The sequence below is a fragment of the Crocodylus porosus genome, unplaced genomic scaffold (genome assembly GCF_001723895.1).
Source record: "Crocodylus porosus isolate Cpor-Errol unplaced genomic scaffold, CroPor_comp1, whole genome shotgun sequence".
NCBI classification, from domain to species: domain Eukaryota; kingdom Metazoa; phylum Chordata; order Crocodylia; family Crocodylidae; genus Crocodylus; species Crocodylus porosus.
In genome coordinates this window covers 1,276,033-1,284,284 of record NW_017728943.1, presented here as the reverse complement: position 1 = coordinate 1,284,284, position 8,252 = coordinate 1,276,033, and the positions used below count along the sequence as shown (strand labels likewise).

At 44.7% G+C, this 8,252-nt stretch overlaps 1 protein-coding gene across 1 annotated transcript in view; it reads left to right on the top strand.

Moving 5' to 3' along the window:
• The window catches only part of LOC109319135 (glucagon-like), a 13,386-nt gene extending 10,340 nt beyond the window's left edge, over nucleotides 1-3,046 (top strand). Inside the window, exon 6 of the mRNA XM_019548652.1 lies at nucleotides 2,897-3,046. Coding sequence (XP_019404197.1) covers nucleotides 2,897-2,906 — 10 coding nt within the window. The 3' untranslated portion in view covers nucleotides 2,907-3,046. The remainder of the gene's footprint in view (nucleotides 1-2,896) is intronic.
• Nucleotides 3,047-8,252: the final 5,206 nt, after the last annotated feature.

The window sequence follows — 8,252 nt, the reverse complement described above, 5'->3', positions numbered from 1 at the left end:
CTTTCTGGTCCCCCCTAGTGAGTTTATAGACAGTCACCAGGTCCCTCCTCAGCCTTCTCTTGTGAAGGCTGAACAGGTTTAGGTCCTGCAGTCTTTCAATGTAGGGTCTGCCCTGTAGTCCCTGGATCATGCGGGTGGCCCTCCTCTGGACCCTTTCAGTGTTGTCCACATCCCTCCTGAAATGGGGCAAACAGAACTGGACGCAGTACTCCAGCTGTGGCCTGACCAGCATCGCATAGAGCAAATCAGACATGGGCCACAATTTGACATCACTGCTCTAACAGTTAGAAATTAGAATGAGATCTAATATCCCATTTCTGTCTGCTTCAGTATCCTTAGACCTCCTCTAAAGGGCACTCCTGTCAAAGACAATAGCTCAACTGGGTGTGATCCAGTCTGGGAGTTCATGCCTCATAAATTCAACACCAGCCTGGGAGCCACTGTGTGACTTAGAACCACTCTAAGGAGTAGGGGAAAAGGCAGGTGGGAGAGAAAGGAGGTGGCCTTGTTCTCTATATATGAGACATGCACTAGTTCCAAGGTATGGTACAAAGTGGTAGGGATACTGCAAGTGTCTGGGTCAAGATAAGATGGAAAGACAGCAAGGATGATGTTATGGTGAGCATCTGTTTATAGATCACCAACCAAACCATGGGGGGGAGATGGATGAGTTTTTTTCCAAACTAGCAGAAGTATCCAGATACCAGGACTTGGCGATTATGGGAGACTTCAATTACCATAACATCTGCTGGGAAGGTAATACAGCAGTGCACAAGCAGACCAGCAAGTTTTTGGAGTATGTTGAGGATAACTTTTTGGTATAAAGTAGAAGGAAGCTCTTCTCCACTGGGTGCTCAGACAGGGAGAATTTAGTTAACTATGGGAAGGTGAAAGGCAACTTTGGCAACAGTGACCATGAAATGATAGCCTAAGGAAAGGAGGAGGAGAGCAGCAGCAGAATAAAGACAGTGGCCTTCAGAAAAGCAGACTTCAACAAACTCAGGCAACTGGTAGGCAGAATTCTATGGAAGACAAGTCTGAGGGGAAAAGGAGTCCAGGAGAGATGATTGTACTCTAGGGAAGCCACATTAAGGGTATAAGAGCAGGCTATGCTGATGCAAAGAAAGGCTGGGAAATGCAGCAAGAGATCAGTTTAACTAAACAGCAAACTCTTCCACTCAAAAAAAGAATCCTACAAAAAGTGGAAATTTGGCAATGTTACTAAGGATGAATATTACATGGGCATGCAGGGAGAAAATCAGGAAGGCCAAGCAGCAATTTGAGAAACAGCTAGCAAGGGATATAAAAGGCAACAAAAAAGCATTCTATATGTAAGGCAAAAGTAAGAGGAAGGCCAAGGAAAGCGTAGGTCCCTTACTGAATGCAGAGGGCAATCTAGTCAGGGATGATGTAGGGAATACTGAAGAATGTCATGCCTTTTTTACTTGAGTCTTAATGAAAGACTTCAGCTATTAAACTAACACATTTGGCAGCAAAGATGGGTGGGTGTGGTGGAGATCAGCAGCCTAGCAAAGGGAAAGAACAAATTAGAGATTACTTAGGTAGGTGTTTTCAAGTCATCAGGGCCAGACAGGAAGCATCCTAGAGTACTCATGGATTTGGGTGAGGTAACTTCAGAGTCATTGGTTATTCTGCCTGAGAATTCATGGAGGTTGGGTGAGATCCTAGACAAATAGAAAAGGGCAAATATAGAGCCCATCTTAAAGAGCAAGAGGATCCAGGGAATTACAGACCAGTCAGTCTGACCTTAGTATCTGGAAAGATTGTGGAGTAAGTCATCAAGAATGGTGGACCCTAAGCAGAATATGATCCAATGGTGTGTTCTTGTTGCAGAAAAAAAGATAAAGGAGAGAGAAGCTCAAGAGCACCCTAGCTTTTATTAACAGGAATGTCTTCTAAGTCAAGGGAAGTGATTTCTTCCACTCTGTTCAGCACTGGTGAGGCCTCATCCATCTCCTGTGTCCAGTTTTGGGCCCTTCGTGTCAAGAAAGAAATGGACAAATTAGAAAGAATCTAACTGATAGCAATGATTTAAGTATCTGTGAAACAGGACTTATGAAAGGAGTGGAAAGGCTGGGATAATTTTGTCTAAAGAAGCAAAGACTGAAGAGGGAATTTGATAACAGTCTTCAAATACTAAGAGGATGACTGTTGTTTTTTTTTAAGCAGATGGTAGTAATAAACTATTCTCTGTAGCTACAGAGGACAGGACAAGGAGTAATGGTCTTACACTACACCAAGGGATATTTCTGCTGGATATTAAGAAAATGTTTCTCTTTGAGGGTGGTTAAGCACTGGAGCAGGTTACCTAGAGTCTAGGTTGTGGAATCTCCATCTTTGCAATTTTTCTAAGTCAAACAGTTCTCTGGAATGGTTTTGACAGAGATCATCCTGCCTTGAGCAGGGGATGGGACTAGATGGCCTCCTGAGGGCGCTTCCGGTTCTATTTTTCTATGAATCTAGAGAAAGGAAAAAACCTTCCCTTTGACTTCAGTGAGCTTTGAATCAAACCCTTGGGGTCCACTGCCCTTTACAGAAGCATACACCTGTGGGTACTGAATAGCCAAGAACAATAGGATTGATGCCTATCCTTATGTAAAGTCAAATGTTTAAGGATACAACACTTAGAAAAGCCATAGAAAGAAAGCTGAAAACACAAGATTTTTAACAGCTGTGTAAAATACAACCTCCAGTTTTCTCTAAGGTGTCACCCAAGAGATCCCAACATGGAACCCAACTGAGGATGATCAGCAGAGGTGACTCCTCTCCAAATTTGAATGGAGCTCAGAGGGAATTATTCCTGCCAAATGCACGGCTTAAATATAGTGACACAAAGGTTTCAGTTGTTCCTTCTTCCCATTCTCTGTTTTGCCAGAACTCAATAACCCTACGAAGGAGCTGCCTGCGCCTACTTACCCTTGAGATGTGAATGAGGAAGGGGAATTTGCTTGTCACCTCGCTTGGTGTTCATTCTACTCTGTGCACATTGTGATCTTTGCTGCTGTGAGCAATAAAAAATTTAGTCTGAAGCTGAAAGGCAACTGAGCTTTTTTCATGAGCTATATTATGAAATAACACAGTGTCTCTTTCCAGTCCATACATTTTTATGGGTGTTGATTAATTTTTGCTTAATTTTCATGGGCCAGCTATGACCTAAAGACATAGGAGCCAGAAATTTCAAGCTATTAGCATCCACAATCAGGGGATGATTTATTTTTTTAAAGAGCTCAGATTTAAGAACCAGATTTTCAGAAGTGCTCGGCAACCAAATTCTTCTGAAAATCAAGCCCTGGTGGTGATTGCTGACCTTACTCCATAATCTGACTGTAAGAAGATTCACTAAGCAAATCCAGGGGAGAGTCAAAAAAATAGAACAAAGGTCTTCCCTATATTCAGTCCTGCACCTTAATCACAAAACTGTCTGTTTTGCCTGTGTTCTAGGACTTTCTCATACACACACACTCAATATACATTGCATATTATCCTGACAGTTATAGCCAGATAGTGCCAAGGTGAAAAGTCCATCAAAAAATAAACCCTGGTGGTTTTTTTAAAGTTCATTGCAGAATAAAAAGCTGTTGTCTGCAACTGTCTAGGCCCTGATTCAGCAAAGAACGTAAGCCCCAGGCTTAAGTGCTTTGCTGAATTCATGCCTTAGTCATTTCAGGATTTTAGCTTCACCACAAGAGGGGGAGTTGATACAAAAAGTAATGAACATCACCAAGTGGAACTTTGCTTAAGTTAATGCAATTACCCCATGAAGTTAGACCCAGAATCCAGCCCCTCTAAAGGGCATGAAGTGCAGCTTGGAAAGATGTCTTCATTATACGTGTCTGCTGGCAGATGTGTGGCCTGGATAACACGACCTTAGGTCATTTCGCAGTTAATGTGTGTTCACAGCATATTTTTGAAGCAGGCAAACAAACAATACCCCAGTGTTCATTTTTGCCTTTGCTGGGAGACTTAGAAGAAAGGTCTGGGACTGACAAGACACAGAATGGCCTTGTCAGTCCTAAAGAAGTAGCTTACAGTGTGTCCCTGGAACAACCTGCTACAAGGTGTAAACAGCTCACGTAACTCTGTTCTCTGTGTTGTTCTGTGGTTGAACTGATGCCTGAAGTTCCCAGGGACTCCAGTGATACGTATTTGTTCTTACAGGATCAGTATGCATGCCGCAGGATTCACTTTCTGCTGTCTCCATTGGCTGTCTTGTTTCATACCCCTCTATCATGTTGAATCTCCCGGCATTTTTTATTTATCCCACAGCACCAGAAGAACTCCATTTGTATTTAGTCTCTCTGCACAGTTTGGTTCTTACTCCCATCAATTGAGTTTCTTCCAGGGGCCACCCCCCTTATCTGACTGTAGATCCAAAGGAATGGTCCCTTTAACCAGCTCTGTGTTCAGTCTAGTGCTTATTTAATACCATGAAAAGACACTATTGCCCTGCCTATTACTTATTCATGTTTTCAGGGTATGAAGAATCAAGGTAATGCCATCCTCAGAACGTAACTGAATTATGCCCTCCTTAGAGCAGGCAAAATCCAATAAAAATGGTTTGGGAAAGGTGTTGCAAAGATGACAGTAATAACCTACCGGAGGAAGTGATTGATTCTCCATCTGTTGAATTCTTCAGGTCAAGACTTGATGCATTTCTGTGACTGGGCGTGGTAAGTAAGTAGGTAAAAGTCTCTGGCCTGTACTATGCAGACTAAAAGATCTACTTGGCCTTGAAGCATTAATCTACAAAAAGCAGATCTGAGGACAGCCAGGGAGAACATGCCCTTGTTTGTTTTGTGTCCCATAGGGTGCATCTACATAAGATGCTAAATGTGCAGTAGACTAATTCCACAGCGTTTTAGCACATCACAGCAAAAGTTGTGCTAAGGAGCTAATGTGCAGCATAATTTGTCTACTATGCATTAGTGACATTAAAAAGACGTGCATTGGCACTACTGCACAGTAGCGCTTGTTACTGCACATTGAGTTAGTACGTACTATTACAGGTACTAAACATAATGTGCAGCAACTACGGCACACCTACAGAGAGAGATTCCAGCATCTATTGATGTGCTCTTAGCTGTCTTTATTCTGTGTAAATGGAGTTAGGTGATATAGTTGAAAGGATTAGATTTTGGTGGCCTGGCAGCGCTTGGCCATGGTATGCAAAGAGATGCAGTGTACCTTTATGGATCAACAATGCCTCATTTCAGCACTGTATTCTGCAAGCTGTGTCAGTATTTGTGCATGGAAGGTGGGGGCACAGTTCTTGGTGTGGGAATTGTCAGCAGTCTACAAAGCAGCGGACTCTGCAGCTTAGTGGGGATGAGTGAAGGTAGTGTCCCAGAAGGAACTCAGGCCACTGGTGACAGGGTGGCAATAGCTGGCATATCCAGGGTTGCCTGAGTGGTATTTGTGAGGATTCAGGGCAAGCATAGGTAACTATTATGTTATCTGCCTGACCTACACCTGAATTTGCCTTAGTAAAGGGAAGTGTTAGACTTTGCCCTATAGCACTCACATGCTCTATTCCCAGAACACGCTTGCAGTCTCAGTGAATGGTGTGATAATGAGATGCCTGAAACCACTTGTTTCAATAAAGTCTCTTATCAATGGGTCTCCTTTACAGCTGACACATACCTGTGCTCCTTGCACTAGGCAAACTCTAGGCATGTCAGTGCTATTGATAGCCCCAGCACAGTTTGGGAAGCTCATTCTCTCAAGCCTAGCATTTCTTTCAGGCACATTAGTTATGTTCACTCTCCCCTGGGCAAAGCACATTATTAATCCCTTCCAAGCAGTACACCCATAAAATGTAACTCTTGACTTGTTGCACCAGACCAGTGGTTCTCAACGTTTTTAGACTTAATGCACCCCTCGATAAATTCAAGGCACCCCTAGAAAATACTAGCTCTTAGTTTTCATGCTCTCTGACTACAAAAAAAAATAGTAGAGCAATTTTTTCTGTTGCAAAGAATGCAGAAAGACCACAACAGGTCTGAATGTTTTTACCATTCTGGATTCCTATTTGAAATCTCTGTGTTTTATCTCATGATTCACATGTACATACCTAACAGTGCTAACATTGTGTGGCACTCCACTGCACCCTTGAAAGGATCTCAAAACACCACAGGGTGCCATGGCTTCCTGACTGAGAATAACTAATGGGACTGCTTAAACATGGACCAATAGCATTCCATGGCAACCAGCTCCAAGATAGCAGTAGCAACTTGCTTCTCAACTGACACAGCCTCCCTCCCTCATTTGAGTGTCCTGACATTGAATGGTTGGGGTAAACTCTTCAGACAGCCTTCCATGAAGACTTACTTCACCAGGTGCAGGTTCTAAAGCCACTGCTGGTCACCCTGTGTCCCCATGCTGTTCTGATTTCACCACTCAGCTCATTGTCCTGCACTGATTCATCAGTGATTACTGTAAGCATTAGGGGAAGAATTTTATTTCACCTAGTGAACAACCAAAGTGCAACCTGCAAACACCTCTTCCTTACCTGACTAAACTGTAGGAGAGATTCTGTTACCTTTTCTGGGTGCATTATGGAGATAAGAAGGCATCTGCATGTCTGGAGGGCAATCCTATTCCTATAATAGTGACACACACCCAGATGGGGCAACAAAATTGTTTCTATGCTTTAGTTGGGTAAATCAGAGGTGGGCGCAATCTGCCCTTTGGTTGTCCATTGAAATAAATATAGAAATTCTGCCCCTGATGTCTCTACCCTACAGATTACCATCAAGTGTGAATTAACCCCCTCCAGCTCTAAGATCTGCCACTGCGTTTTGGGGTATAAAATGGCCATCGAAATACTTTCCACTGTCTCCCATAATTTTGGTCTCTATATTGCTGCAATAACATCAGCCCAACCTCAAGCTGGAGCCACCCAACAGATTGTGAACTAATACTTAGACTGTGAAAATTACTGAGGTCCTAACAGCCCTGGATACGCCCCTGGAAATCTTAGCACCAAACCCAGGTAACTGCAATACCATTGCTGATGCAGCTACATGGTTATAAGTCACTTGTGACTCTGCAGTGTGGATGTTTGCGGCCAGGCTTGGCAAGTCTGGATGTATATGCCTAGAAACCCAGGTGTGTCTTGTTCCCCTCATACCTTTAATATGCAATTCTCTGCTATAGCTTTGCAAACAAGTGTTTGGGTGCTGTCCCTCCCACCTTGCTGAATGAGAGGGAGCCCTGGGTGGTTTGGAGTGCGGCCCCTGTACAGAGTAGCAGTGGTTGGATGCATAAAGCTTGCGAAGGTCTTAGTTTTAAAATTTAGCAGGCAGGGACTCTCCCACAAAGGCCACAAATCTCTCCATGAGGCCTGAACAATTTGTAAGTTTTGCATGTGCTGAGATGAGAGTGGAGCAGCTTCAGATTACCGTGAATCCACTGCATAAAATCCTAACATTCTTTGGAATAAAAAGCATCAGTGGCAGAATCTCATCTTCTCTGACCCCACTCCCTCCTGTCCCCTTTCATCACTAAAGGGCGGTGTCACAGGGGCAACCAGATGGCCAGACCTGGTGACTTTGAAAGCACTACCCAGTGCTCGTGGCTGGATGCATGGAGGAATTGCATCTTTACTGAGCAGGCGCTGATTTGAAAGAGGGGTGGGGAGACATCTGCAGCTGGGCGCATGCAGAGACCCAGCCCTTTGGGATGTGGGGGGGCTCCCTCCTTCCCCGGGCATGGGAACCCAAGCAGGGTGGCCATCATAAAAGATGTTCCAGTTTTCTGCTCCTCTGTCCTCTGTTGATATGAAACCCGACGACTTTTATGTCCTCTATTTTGCACTTCAACAGAAAAATAGAGGACATAAAGGCATCTGGTTTCGTATCAATAGAGGACAGAGGACAATTGGACTGTCCTATTGGCCACCCTAGACCTAAGGGCTGAGGGACAGCAGGCCGCATGGGGCAAAGCAAAGCAGAGGGGCTCAGGGGCAAGGGAAGGGGCCGCAGGGCAGCTGCAGCAGAGGGGCTCCTGTAATGGTCACCCCCTCTCTACAGCTGGGGGAGCCGTCTCCCAGGGTTTTGGGGACGCGACTGGAAACCCCCACCTGCAGAGGCTGCGATGCGGTGGCTGCCCAGACCACCCTCTCAGAAAAACTGGGGGAGGGGAGCACTGGCCCCGCCCCCGCCTGAGGGAGAGCGCACCGGCCCCGCCCCTCGAGGCTTCTGGAGGTTTACTGCCACTTCCGTCGCGTGGAG